We start from the raw sequence: 14822 nt of genomic DNA, 5'->3' as shown, positions 1-14822 counted from the left end.
CAAGCTTATCTGTATCTAGGCATGCTAATCTGCATATTCTGTGAAAACTCCACTCTTATCTCCTCCATTACACAGGCAACTGATCTGTATCTGCACTGCAGCTCTCAGATTGTGAAAACTCTGCCTCTGAAATCTATAGCTAGTAACACCTTTTTCACCTGCCCAGACTGAAATCCCACAATCCCTTGCAAGCGCCAAGGCACTCTGGAGAAGCTGTGGGTGTGGCTTGTTTAGTTTATAGGAAATTAGGGTATTCAAACAAAACAAAAACGTATTTGGCTTGAGGAATGCCCTATAAACAATAGGAAAGGAACACAATTATGCAATGTGTAAAAGTTCATCTCGGATCCACTTTAAAAATCCTGGGTTTGCCCCTAGGTGACAGCTCTCTTCACAATTAGGGAGAGAAGTGAGCTGTCACCAGTCAGCTGTGCTCTCAGATTATCCTCTGTGACCAGCCCCCCTCTCAGTTGGTGAAAGTTTTCTCACCTCTCCTCAGGCAATTTCCACAGCTTCTCCGCCCTCAGCCAAGCCCACGACATGTCTGTTGTCTCCTCTCATGAAATGCAGGCAGCCCAGAGCCAGCAGCAGCAATGATTCCTCTGGATAGCTGCCTGTTTCCCGTGATCTCAACACTTGCACTGCTAATTACAGGCAGCAGTATCTTCAGTTACAATGGCTCTAAACATGGACGGGGTGGAGTCATGTCTGCGACTCAGCGTGACTAGGGCAGCAGCAGAAAAAACAGCCAGCCCAGGCCAGGTGGACGCTGCACACAAGGTTTTCAATCTGGCTGACAGCCTGTGACACAGCCGGATGGAAGAGTTTAGAACGGCCGAGTATACATTATTCACACTACACAGTGCACACTGTGCACGTGGTAATGACTGCACCATCGCCACCAGCCCTAAATAATTGAAGGAGAGGAGGCGGGGGGGGGGGGGGGGAATTGCCCCCCTTCCCCCCAGGCTAGTCCGCCCCTGATGTGATTGCTTTTTGTTCCCATCTAAAGGGGAATTGAGAAATGCAAGTGTTAACCAGTGCTTGTGGTAGTGTGATGTTGAGTGCCCAGGATTTTTCAAAATGTATCTTTAGATTTAAAATAGTGCCAAATTCTCGCAGCGCCTTGATTAAAGCTGGGATTGAGTGCAGAGGGTCTGTTAAGAAGAACAACATATCGTCAGCAAATGCTGCTATCTTAAATTGCCTTTTATTAATGGTGACTCCTCTGATTTCTGGGTTTAATCTTACAAAGTTAAGGAATGGCTCCAGTGTAAGCACATAAATCAGAGGTGACAATGGGCACCCCTGACGGGTCCCATTTGAAATCTTAAAGGGTGCTGAAAGGAATCCATTAGCTTTAACCGAAGCTGAGGGGTTAGAGTACAGAACTTCTATCCATGCCAGGAGGGAAGGTCCCAGACCCAGTGATCGTAGAACCGCCTTCATGTATGTCCAAGAGACCCTGTCAAATGCTTTTTCGGCGTCCGTGGAGAGATAAAATCCCTCCACGGAACGCTTAGTAAGCCACTCATGTATGCCCAATGCTTTGATTGTATTGTCCCTCCCTTCTCTTCCTGGGACAAATCCCACTTGGTCAGATTGTATTATAGAGGGTAGAAGTGGTGATATTCGGTTAGATAGAATTTTAGCAAATATTTTCGCATCATTATTTAAGAGCGAGATTGGCCGATAACTCGCGCAGGAAGATGGGTCTTTCCCTTCTTTATATATAACTGAGATATGCGCCTCAAGTAGTTGTTTTGAGGGGATAGTCTGGTCATTAATAGCATTAAATGCTGTAACAAAGCATTGGGCTAGCTCTTTACCAAAAGTCTTGTAGTATAAGGAAGTTAGACCGTCAGGGCCTGGGCTCTTCCCCGCTTTCAGCTTCTTAATCACTAGAGTTGGGCCGAACCTCCGATTTTAGGTTCGCGAACCGGGTTCGCGAACTTTCGCGGAAGGTTCGGTTCGCGTTAAAGTTCGCGAACCGCAATAGACTTCAATGGGGATGCGAACTTTGAAAAAAAAAAAAAATTATGCTGGCCACAAAAGTGATGGAAAAGATGTTTCAAGGGGTCTAACACCTGGAGGGGGGCATGGCGGAGTGGGATACACGCCAAAAGTCACCGGGAAAAATCTGGATTTGACGCAAAGCAGCGTTTTAAGGGCAGAAATCACATTGAATGCTAAATGACAGGCCTAAAGTGCTTTAAAACATCTTGCATGTGTATACATCAATCAGGGAGTGTAATTAAGGTACTGCTTCACACTGACACACCAAACTCCACTGAACAGAACAGGTATGCAGTGGCGGGTTCACTGAACAGAACAGGTATGCAGTGGCGGGTCCACTGAACAGGTATACAGTGGCGGGTCCACTGAACAGAACAGGTATGCAGTGGCGGGTTCACTAAACAGGTATACAGTGGCGGGTCCACTGAACAGAACAGGTATGCAGTGGTGGATTCACAGAACAGGTATGCAGTGGCAGGATCAATGAACAGGTATGCAGTGGCAGGATCACTGAACAGGTATGCAGTGGCAGGATCAATGAACAGGTATGCAGTGGCAGGATCAATGAACAGGTATGCAGTGGCAGGATCAATGAACAGGTATGCAGTGGCAGGATCAATGAACAGGTATGCAGTGGCAGGATCAATGAACAGGTATGCAGTGGCAGGATCAATGAACAGGTATGCAGTGGCAGGATCACTGAACAGGTATGCAGTGGCAGGATCAATGAACAGGTATGCAGTGGCAGGATCAATGAACAGGTATGCAGTGGCAGGATCAATGAACAGGTATGCAGTGGCAGGATCAATGAACAGGTATGCAGCCAGGGACAAGCTAAGGCTAACTAATCTTTCCCTATGAGAGACTGCAGTAGCTCGCCCTACTCTAACTAATGCAGGCACACGAGTGGCCACGGCCGCCGCTGCCTGCCTATATAAGGGGGGGTGGGGCTCCAGGGGCTAGTGTAGCCTAATTGGCTACACTGGGCCTGCTGACTGTGATGTAGAGGGTCAAAGTTGACCCTCAGTGCATTATGGGGCGAACCGCAATGGGGCGAACTTTTCCGCAATAAAGTTCGCGTGCGGTACCCGCACGCGAACCACCTAGGTTCGCGCGAACCAGGTTCGCCGGCGAACCGTTCGGCCCAACTCTATTAATCACTGCCAAGAATTCACCCTTTGAGATAGGTTTATCTAATTCTTTTAGTGTGGAGTCATTTAAGGGTTTTAGTCCATATTTCTGCAGAAAATCACTGATCTTCCCACTGATATCTCCTTGCTTAGGTTTAGGAGTCTGTGTCTTAGAAAGGTTGTACAGCAGGGGTCTCAAACTCAATTAACCTGGGGGCCACAGGAGGCAAAGTCAGGATGAGGCTGGGCCGCATAAGGGATGTCACCATCAGCAGCTCCCGCTGAATCCGCCCCCCCCCCCCCCCCCACACCGTCCCTTGCATTGATTTTTATTTCAAAATCAAATTCATACTGAAGCTAACTATTTTGCCTATTTTACCTTATAGTTCGCTTCAGTGCTCCCATTACAAGTAATCCGCCATGTCCCTGCTTCAAAACGAGGGCTGCAGAGCCCCCAAATCGCCCGGGGGGCAATCCACCGGCATTTCCTGGAAGGGGCAGAGCTTTCAGCTTCAGCTCTGCCCCTCCTGACGTCAATTGTGGCGCATCGCCGCCTCTGCCCGCCCCTCTCACTCTTCCTTCACAGAGAGGGGCGGGGAGAGGCAGCGATCTGTGCGGCGATTGACGTCAGGAGGGGCAGAGCTGAAGCTGAAAGCTCTGCCCCTTCCAGGAAATGCCGGCGGATTGCCCCCCGGGCGATTTGGGGGCTCTGCAGCCCTCGTTAAGCGGCGGGGATGAGGCGGATTACTTGGGAGCACTGAAGCGAACTATAAGGTAGCTTTTGCCGGCGAGGGCCACAAAATATTGCATCGAGGGCCGCAAATGGCCCGCGGGCCGCGAGTTTGAGACCCCTGTTGTACAGGCTTAGGTAGTACTGTCTGAAGGCTTCAGCAATACCTTGGTTAGTGTGATGAATTTCTCCCGTCGAGTCTTTGATTTTGTTAATCTGCTATCTAGCCCTTTTTTTTTTAATTTTTGAGCTAACATGGTACCTATTTTATTGCTCCATTCATAGAAGGTAGCATTTGAATTGAGTACTAGGATGTTTTTAGCTTTCCTATCTATTAGCCGTTTCAGGTCATCCCGTGGTGTCATTAGCTCGTTTGCTTTTTCTTCATTTAAGGATAGTTTATGAATCTTTTCAAAGTCAGTGATTTTTCGCATTATGTTTTCGATTTGAAAGAATCTTTCCTTCTTTTTACTGGCCCCTATCTTTATGAATTCTCCTCTTATTACTGGCTTATGAGCCTCCCATACTAATAGAGGAGGAGTCTCAGTGTCTGAGTTATGTGTGATATAGTTAGTGATATCTCTTTTAATGTTAAGTATGACTTCTAAGTCTTCTAGGAGCTCTGGATTAAGCCTCCAGTTAAATTGTCGCTGTCTTTGGTCAGGGAATTGTAGGGTCATGGATACCATGGCATGGTCTGAAAAGCATATAGTTCCAATATCCACTTGCTTGAGGTATGTCAAGTCTGATTGAGTTAACATTAAATGGTCTATACGCGAGTATTTTTTGTGTGGATTGGAATAGAAAGTAAAATCTTTCCCTTTCGGGTGAAGTATTCTCCATGTATCCACTAACCTCAGATCGGTTAGACAATTTTTAATTTTTTTCAAACATTTAAAAGGTATTGAAGCTTTCCCTGTGGATGTGTCGACTACTGGGTCAAGGGGGATATTACTGTCCGAGCCCCAGATAATCATCCCCTTAGCAAAATCTAACAGTTTATTTGTTATGTTTGTCCAGAAAGCAGCTTGCTTGTCATTTGGGGTGTAAATGGCTGCGATGGTAATATCTCTATTTTCCAGTGCACCCAGCTAGTGTTGGGTGAACAGTGTTCGCCACTGTTCGGGTTCTGCAGAACATCACCCTGTTCGGGTGATGTTCGAGTTCGGCCGAACACCTGGTGGTGTTCGGCCAAACTGTTCGGGTTCGCCCGAACTGCTGAATGCCCGGCCAAACAGGGCCCCTGTTCGAATACGGCCCCCCTATGGGGTCGCAGGCATAAGGGGGGAGCATGCCCCGATCGCGGGGGGGGGTCGGAAATCCCCCCCACCCCCTCCGCTAGCGCTCCCCTCTCTGCCCGCTTCCCCATACAAAAGTTTGACGAAAGTAAAATAGTACCGGTGGTGGTGGCTGGCTGCTGCAGTGGCTGGCTGGCACTATGAAGTGACTGAGGAGGAGGAGGAGGAGGAGGACGCGTTGAGGGAGGCCGGGCAGCGGGCGGTTCAGCGGTAGTACCCTTGTGGTACTTCCGCCCTTTCTCTGACCTCACGTCCTCTGCGTGATGACGCATACGAGGGTACGCGTGAACCCGAACATCCAGGTGTTCGCCCAACACTACACCCAGCAAGAAAATATATCTTCCTTCAGGGTCTAGTAGGTATTTGTTAACCTGAAAAATGCACGTTTTGTGAAGGAGCAATGAGACTCCTTTTACCTTTCCGCTTGGCGACACCGCGTGGTAGCTCCTGGTATAGCATTTATCTTTAAGATAAGGGACATGAGATTTTGAAAAATGTGTCTCTTGGATTAGAGCAATAGATATTTTTTCCTTTTGGAGTAGTTGTAGTAAGGATGTTCTCCACTCAGGAGTATTCAGACCTTTTACATTATAAATTGCTATTTTCCAAGAGCTAGCAGACGGTGCCATCTTTTCAATTTGGAAGTGAGCGTTTACCTTTAAAAAAAATAAAAGTGATATAAGTAGCCAGGTAGAAGTTGACCACTTCCAGAGTTTATGCCACATATTATGGAAGGGAGAAATTACTTCTCAATGAGTGACGTTAGCTATGCAACCTAGACCTCTAAGAAAATAAATATAAGATAGGTAGGAAGGTAGGAAATGAGTTATAGCTCAGAAAACATAGAAAGTATAAGTAAAGAAAGAGGAAGAATACAAGGAGTGAAATTAGTCTAAATATTTCGAGATACGGTGTGAGAGATTCTTAAATAAAGCAATCTCTTTAAACGTGACCGTTATAATTTCAGTAGCTAAATAACCACTGTGTGGGGGTTGGATCTGTATAGAGTCCTGGATAAACCGCAAGCAAAAATATATACCTCACAGTTATCCGGGCCCGCTCTTGATCCAGTCTCTAAACTCTTATTTTGAGAAGTTTAACTGGTTACAACCAGAAGCAGCTTGGTAATGTGCTTCGTGGGGGCCACCGTTTCCTCTATTAATAATATTACGTTGACTTTGTCTTAGGTAAGGGCGGCTAAAGTTATAGTTCAGTTTGCCCAATAAACTTGAGGAGATAGTTTTTCTTTTTAGATTCAGTATTTCTATTAACATTCAAGTGATCAGAAGAAACAAGGGCCCCATAATGTAATTTTTTCCATGTGAGTGATGTCTTCTTTTAGGTCGGCTATAGCAGATGCGAATGTAGATTTTATATCCGCTGCTATGTCTTTCATGATATCGATAGTAGGCATGGTGTTGAGTCGTTCCAGGACATCTTTTTCTTTACTTTTGCCTGCATCCGATTCTGGGCTATGCGCATCTTCTTCAGGGTTCTGGGACGGAGGCGCCATATTGAATCCCGTCCGGCTGGAGGTGCTCGCTTTTTGAGCCTTGAAAATCTCGGGTATGTTCCGAGGGAGCTGCAGGTCCGGGTCCCCGGCTGTCTTGGTGTTTGTCTGGTTCTTTTTGGTGCCTCTTGTGGTGCTCATTTTAGCTGGAGACTGTGATAAAGAGCGGGTCCCGACGGAGCTGTTCTAACACGCAGCCATCCACGAGCGGCAGCAGACCACGCCCCTTTTTTACAATTTTACTGAACTGTGACAGGTTCCTGTTTTATGAATGGACGTGGCTGCTGATCGCGGTCATGTCCATTCATTCCAGGCATTGCGATTGAGTAGAGGAGCGCTCGGTCCTCTTCCACAATCACAGAACACGGAGTCTCGACGGGTAACGGCAACTCGAGCAGCGCGCACACGTACGGAGCGGCGGTGGGAGCGAGAGACTTATTAAAACGTCCTGTTGCCGTTAACAGACTCAAACAGGATGTTTTAATAAGTAGACAAGGAAAGTAGGCGAAAAAGGCGCTGCACAAGATTGCTGGCAAAACCACTTCTTGACAGCCACCTCCGCTGTCGTGACCAGGATAGATCCTTTTCACCTTTCGAATAGTCAGTCATACAATGTCACAGCGCCAGGATTTATGCTGTCTCAGGCAGTCAAGCAATCCACTATTACTCCACCTCCAGAGATACACTCAACTCTGCATACTTCCTGTGTGACTCGTTTCACCGGAAACAGAAAAGCAGAAAAAAGTCTCTCTCAGTGGGTAACGGTAACACTTTAATTTTCCATACAAGGCACAATAAAATCGGAGTAAAAAGATCACTTACATCAAGAGGGTCCTATGCCAATATAGGACCCCCTCCGGACATATCGCTTCCCACCCTTGTGGTACTAAGGACATGCACAATCGAGCACTGGTGCCCAGCCCGCTCTCGTCCCGACTAGTTTCGGCCTTCCGCCGTCATCAGGGGATACGAGAGCGAGCAGGCTAAGGCACATATATAGAATCATGAGCATAATTACCTGTAGCATGACAAGCCGCTGTCACCGCCCGGAGCGCTTGGACGCACTGAGGACCACTTCCGGTCGGCGGCCATACTGCATCCGGTTTGCGTCAGTGGAACGCATACGCGTTCCACCTATGTAAACAAGGAGACAAACGCGGAAGTAATGTCGCATGTACATGCCGACACTTACTCCGCGGTGACATGCGGATGGCAGCGGCAAGGCAGCCAAGGCACTGACGTCAAAACTTCTTAAAGTTAAAATCTAATACTGTAAAACATTAACATTTACACATCATTCTTAAAACAACAAAATACAATTAGAAAACAAGTGTCTGTATACAGTTACGGCTGTAGCGCCATCTGCTGTCCATATCTAATATTGCACTCTGTCCCAAAACCACATAAATTCCTATCTAAAATCAGTCAAATACAGGTACATGGGCATTACAACATTGGTCATTACAGAGATATTATTGCACTCTACCCCACAGACCCTAACATCATATATTATTGGTATGAGAATTGCAATGCCCATAAAACTAGATATAAATATGGAAATATAAAATAGATAAAATGGATTCTACCTTTAAAATTTCATAACGAATATTCACACATGTTACGAATTAGCTAGAAAACAATTCAAATTAAAATCAATGTTAAGACCAGCCAGGTACATACAGTTCAATTTTATAATCCAGTTCATTTCTGACTTAGCAAGATCCCTATCCTGATTGTTGCCCCGCCAGTTCTTCGTTACTTGGTCTATGGCAGAGTACACAAGTCCTTTAGGATTACAATTATGCTGTTCCTTAAAGTGGGGCAACAATCAGGATAGGGATCTTGCTAAGTCAGAAATGAACTGGATTATAAAATTGAACTGTATGTACCCGGCTGGTCTTAACATTGATTTTAATTTGAATTGTTTTCTAGCTAATTCGTAACATGTGTGAATATTCGTTATGAAATTTTAAAGGTAGGATCCATTTTATCTATTTTATATTTCCATATTTATATCTAGTTTTATGGGCATTGCAATTCTCATACCAATAATATATGATGTTAGGGTCTGTGGGGTAGAGTGCAATAATATCTCTGTAATGACCAATGTTGTAATGCCCATGTACCTGTATTTGACTGATGATTTTAGATAGGAATTTATGTGGAGTGTTTTGGGACAGAGTGCAATATTAGATATGGACAGCAGATGGCGCTACAGCCGTAACTGTATACAGACACTTGTTTTCTAATTGTATTTTGTTGTTTTAAGAATGATGTGTAAATGTTAATGTTTTACAGTATTAGATTTTAACTTTAAGAAGTTTTGACGTCAGTGCCTTGGCTGCCTTGCCGCTGCCATCCGCATGTCACCGCGGAGTAAGTGTCGGCATGTACATGCGACATTACTTCCGCGTTTGTCTCCTTGTTTACATAGGTGGAACGCGTATGCCGCAAACCGGATGCAGTATGGCCGCCGACCGGAAGTGGTCCTCAGTGCGTCCAAGCGCTCCGGGCGGTGACAGCGGCTTGTCATGCTACAGGTAATTATGCTCATGATTCTATATATGTGCCTTAGCCTGCTCGCTCTCGTATCCTCTGATGACGGCGGAAGGCCGAAACTAGTCGGGACGAGAGCGGGCTGGGCACCAGTGCTCGATTGTGCATGTCCTTAGTACCACAAGGGTGGGAAGCGATATGTCCGGAGGGGGTCCTATATTGGCATAGGACCCTCTTGATGTAAGTGATCTTTTTACTCCGATTTTATTGTGCCTTGTATGGAAAATTAAAGTGTTACCGTTACCCACTGAGCGAGACTTTTTTCTGCTTTTCTGTTTCCGGTGAAACGAGTCACACAGGAAGTATGCAGAGTTGAGTGTATCTCTGGAGGTGGAGTAATAGTGGATTGCTTGACTGCCTGAGACAGCATAAATCCTGGCGCTGTGACATTGTATGACTGAGGATGTTTTAATAAGTCAGTTTGCCATTAACTGGTTAAGTAGCAGAGGGTGTTGTTTTTTTAGTTTCACCTTTATTGGTGTTAATGAAAAAACAGGTGCAACAGAGAAGCAACAATAAGATTAACAATCAGATGGGGAAAATCGCAAAATGCAAAATCACAGATACAAAAAACCATACAAAAAATGTGTTCAAAAAAATTGAGCAGTGCACTAAGTTTTTAACTTAACCCTGACCTTTTAACGTATGATATACCACTGAACTGACATGCTAGTACAAAAATGAATTAAAGATGACTAATTGGAAGGTTTTGAGGTGTAAATTCTATTCAGTTCTTCCACACTGAATTCTTAGAAAATTAGTTGAGCTCAAAATGAACAATATTCTGTGCGATGCATGTGCAAAACTAAGCTGACATAGGTGCCATTTCCAAAATGGCCACAAGATGGAGGTGTTGCCCAGGCAATGGTAAAAGCACTGTATCAGAAGCAATTTTTACTTTGTTATCTCAGATTTATGGTCATCTTTAGAGATGATAAATAAAATGTAAAAAAAAACCTCAAGCAAGCAAATTAAAGGAAACCTGAAGGGAAAAACTGGGTTCTTACCTCAGTAGAAGGAAGCCTCTGGATAATCCAAAGGCTTCCCCATCCCCGTTCACTCCACCGACTGAGCGATGGGACGGAACAAAACTTCCTCGTCACGAACCTTGTCTCAGAGTGTTCCGTGATTGAGCATGGCCGGACTGCGCAGGCGTAGTTGCACAGCGCTGCTCAGGCTCGGATGTGAAAGCTGAGCTAGAGAGGCTTTGTGCTGCTGCTCAGGTGCGAGGCATCATGTGCAGTGCAGTTATACTCATTCATGGATGGAAGCGTGGTCATGAGCTTCCAGGGGGTCCAAGCATCCTGTTAAGGAATAAGGCTATAAGTAAATCTATGTTGAGAATGTATTTTCACTTCAGGAGATTTGAAGTTGAATTTTATATCAAGCTAGTCTTTTCTTGGTTTGCAAAGTTTATGATCTTCTTTTCTTTTCAGGTCGGGTTGTCTTCATCCATGGCCCCATGAACTATTCTGAAGCAGTGGACACCTGTATAGCCCTTAAGGCCCAGATAGCAAAGGTTGGCCAGTTATATGCTGCATGGAAGTTTTATGGTCTGGATCATTGTGATGGAGGCTGGCTTCAGGATGGCAGTGTCCGATTCCCGATCACTGATCCTCGAGAGAAGTGCGGAGGCCTCCCAGACCCAGGAGTGAGAAGTTTTGGCTTTCCCAGTCAGAAAGAAAGAGTCTATGGCGTATATTGTTATGGCTCTAAGGAAATGTCTGTCTGAGGAGATTATCTAAATGAATTCCAACAAAAGGGATGTCCAATACTATCTAAACAAAGGAGGACTGAAGCAGAAAACTGTATTGACATTCTAGTTCCAAAAATTGTTAAAGAAAAAAAATCTATTTTGGAATATCAAGAACACTCTAACCAAAGACAGATATACAATTTTGCACAGTTTAACTTATATCCATCCAAAAATAATATACTAATTACAGTGTGAATATTTTGAAACATAATTTTCTTGGGCACAATTCCTTCCTTTTAGGAATTTTAATTGAATGTAGTGTTGTTGGTAGCAAAAACTTCATCTTCTTATGATATTTCGCTCACACACAAACATTGCTTTCGAAGGACGCAGCACATGAATACAGGAGAAGTCAGCGTTTTATAGAAATGGTCAACCGGATGCAAATAATTCAAGCTTAGGTGAGGTAACACACGCAGCCTGTGCCCACCAACACTCAGATTCATTTCGTGCATGCAAGCTCATCCTTACTCTGGAATAGGCGTCAACTGCAGTAAAATCTAAATTGTCTGGACATGAACCTAGAATGGCATTTTGCATGAACAATTTTTTAATGTGGTCATTTATTCATTTAGGATCTTAGCAGAACTTTTGTTTAAAGTGACACTGAAGTGAACTTTTTTTTTTATATAATGAATTGTATGTGTAGTAGGGACAATTAATAGAACATTAGTAGCAAAGAAAAGATTCATGTTTTAATTTTCAGTTATATCGTTGTTTTTCTATAACGTATAATTCTCTAATATTTGCAGTTTACAAATCACACTCTGTATTTCAAATGATGAAACAGAGCAGAGCTAATGACCCTTTGAACTTCCTGGCAGAAAAACCTTAATTAAAGAAACACTGAGAGACAGGTTGAGATAAGTGCTTCAGAAAATAGCATCACTCTCTGACTAAATTAGCTCAAAGAAGCTCTTTTGGATAGATAACAACTGACGTTTCTTAACTCTTCCTGTACTGGAATGTACTGTATGAGACTCATATCTGTGCTACTAAAGTTCTATTTCTTAGCTGTGCTACACATAAAAATCATTATCTCATAAGTAAATTTTCACTTCAGATTCCCTTTAACCTCCCTGCCGTTATAAAAAATTGCTGCGCACGGCAGGGAGGGTGTTTTTTGGCATTATTTTTTTTTTTAGCATGTAGCTAGCCTAGCGCTAGCTACATGCTTCCCCCCTCCCTGCGGCGTCCCCCCGAATGCGCCGATCGCCGCCGGCGCATATACCCATCCGGAAATCCCGTTCTGAACGGGATTTCCAGGAGGGCTTCCCCCGTCGCCATGGCGACGGGCGCGATGACGTCACCGACGTCGTGACGTCAGAGGGAGTCCCGAACCACCCCTCGACGCTGCCTGGCACTGATTGGCCAGGCAGCGCACGGGTCTCGGGGGGGCACCCTCTGATGCAGCGGGTTGCGGTGAATCGGCGCGGAGCGGCGGCGATCGTAAGTTACACGCAGCTAGCAAAGTGCTAGCTGCGTGTAACAAAAAAAAAATTATGCAAATCGGCCCAGCAGGGCCTGAGGAATCCTCCGAGGCAGGTTACCCCGAGCTGAGCTCGGGATAACCGGCAGGGAGGTTAATAGAAGAGTTGTATGAATAACATACATATGCCAAATTAATTTTGCCTATTAATAGAAGCCTGTACATGTCCTTCTACTGGCCTGACAGCATCTTCTGGCTTTCCCAGCATACCCCACCCATAATTGCACCACAACTGCTGCCTATTACTGTGTATGATAGAATTACTTAAATAACCATGATCCTCTGCAAGGCAGGTTTGATTATCTGAGCACAGACAGAATGGCATTTAATACATATAGCACTAATCATTAGACCTGATGTGTAGGTAGCATAGATAATAGATTAGTTTTATTACTGTACTGTATATAATACAATACTATCACACACAGTTATGCTGGGCCATACGGGTGTGCAGGAACAGGAAACATGCAAACAAGCAGATCACTTGAGCTGGACTCTCAACAGCCAGTGTAGTATGTGTTCCGATGGTCCATTCCTGGTGTGGTTGGAGCATCCGCTCTCCAAGAAAGAATGTAGACGACAAAAGGGAGCGTTCATCTTACCGCAGCTTATCCAACCAATCCATTTCAGACTCACAAGTGTGAACGGGTCGTATTTATAAAATAGGTTCATTTTCAGCTTTTTATTGCAGCTAAATGGACATACAAAATGTCTGTTTTCCGCTGTAGTGGGGACTAAAAGTTGTAAAAGTTGAAGGCAGAGGCATAGCTATAGGAACAGCTCCTGCAACTGTAGGGGGTGCTGAGCTGTGGGGGAGGAACAAACTACTAACCATGCTCCCCTTCGATACAGGTGTCATTCCTCCAGATTAGGTGTTTTTTTTGCATTAAGTTTGTATGTAAGCTTGAACTGTTTGCATCTCTTGACCTCGCTAATGGTGATGATTGCTGAAAAGGTTAGTGAAAAAGAAGACATGCAAATGCACCTGCAACACCTGCTTTACATTTTTTTTTTTCGTAGAAAAAATAGATAACCTGCATTTATTACAAAAATATTGAATTGCAGTTGCATGGTCACTACTATTTTAGCAATCCTCACTGATGTTTCTGTCATCTGATATTTCCCAGATGTTGGTTGCAGGCATTTTTTCCTTAAGGCCAGTTTTACACCTGAGGTGGGCATTTGCGGTGCGATGCCTTAACCCGCGTCACATCGCATGTGCCTACAGGGTCATATGCATAGTGCTGCCCCAGCTCCCTCCTTTCCTGCATGCCTCTCACCCAGCGATGTACTCCCTGCTGGACAGGAAGTACATCACTGGGATTCCTGGGAATCCTTGTCGTATTCTTTTGTTCCGCGCAACCGCCAACTTTTTTTTAAAAAGGTATGGGTCGTCCATTGACTTCCATTACTTACGCCACCATGGAAGTCCGGTGGTAACACGTTGTTGACTTTGCGGCGACTGGGCGGTGGATCGGGCACTTCTGGCAAAACTTGGTAAGTGTGCTAGGCCCCATTGCCTTGCATTGCCGTTGCATTACCCTGCTGTAAAACAGGGTAACGCGATGCACACTTGCAATGCAAGTGTAAAAGGGGCCTAAAGGAGAAAAGTAATCTGGGACAAATGTACATTTTATATGTATGCAAAGATATTGTATTTTACTTTTTTTTTGTGATAGTGGTCCTTTAAAGGGTACCTAAACTGAATAAAGATAAAGCTGTTTAACTTACCTGGGGCTTCTCCCAGCCCCCTGTAGCCACCCTGTGCTTGCGCCAAGATTCTTTGATGCTCCAGTCACCCGCATTTCCCCTCTGTCAGAACGCCCCTGTCCACAGGGGCAAGATCAAGAGGCGCACGGATCTGGGCCACACACCCAACTGCCAGAGGGGTATTGCGTGTGAATGGGAATTTTCTTCCAATTTAGGTTTCCTTTATGGTCACACACACATGCTGCATTACCCAAGCTCTCCACTTCTTTTACATTGCTTTCCAATAGTAAATCAGAATCAGCATGGAAAGGGGAACACCTTAAAGATACACATCTTGCACACCGAATTATACCCCCACCACACCCCAGGTCCAGGTCTGGTTCTACTGACAATGGGGCCCTGGACAAAAATTTGCCTGGAGCACCCTCCCTGCCAGACCCCTCCCTTTACTAAAGTGGTATTAGTGGACACTTGGACGATGCCAAATTATCCCCTCCCAGGCCTGAACACTAGCTGTTGGGCACCTCAGGTCACCCCTCCAAATTGACTATGGTCACTGGAGCCCCCACAGAGTCAGAGTAGCGTCTCAACTGTCCGGGTAGGCACGCTCCTCTGTCAGTCCATGGC

At 45.1% G+C, this 14822-nt stretch overlaps 1 protein-coding gene across 2 annotated transcripts in view; it reads left to right on the top strand.

The window, feature by feature from the left end:
• HAPLN2 (hyaluronan and proteoglycan link protein 2) overlaps positions 1 to 11150 on the top strand; it is an 82847-nt gene extending 71697 nt beyond the window's left edge. For both annotated transcript variants that reach the window (XM_068251721.1, XM_068251720.1), the window contains one exon: positions 10677 to 11150. In XM_068251721.1, coding sequence (XP_068107822.1) covers positions 10677 to 10972 — 296 coding nt within the window. In that variant the 3' untranslated portion in view covers positions 10973 to 11150. The remainder of the gene's footprint in view (positions 1 to 10676) is intronic.
• Positions 11151 to 14822: the final 3672 nt, after the last annotated feature.

Source organism: Hyperolius riggenbachi, chromosome 9 (genome assembly GCF_040937935.1).
Source record: "Hyperolius riggenbachi isolate aHypRig1 chromosome 9, aHypRig1.pri, whole genome shotgun sequence".
NCBI classification, from domain to species: Eukaryota; Metazoa; Chordata; class Amphibia; order Anura; family Hyperoliidae; genus Hyperolius; species Hyperolius riggenbachi.
The sequence above is the reverse complement of the archived record's forward strand: the minus strand, read 5'-3'. Positions and strand labels throughout refer to the sequence as shown.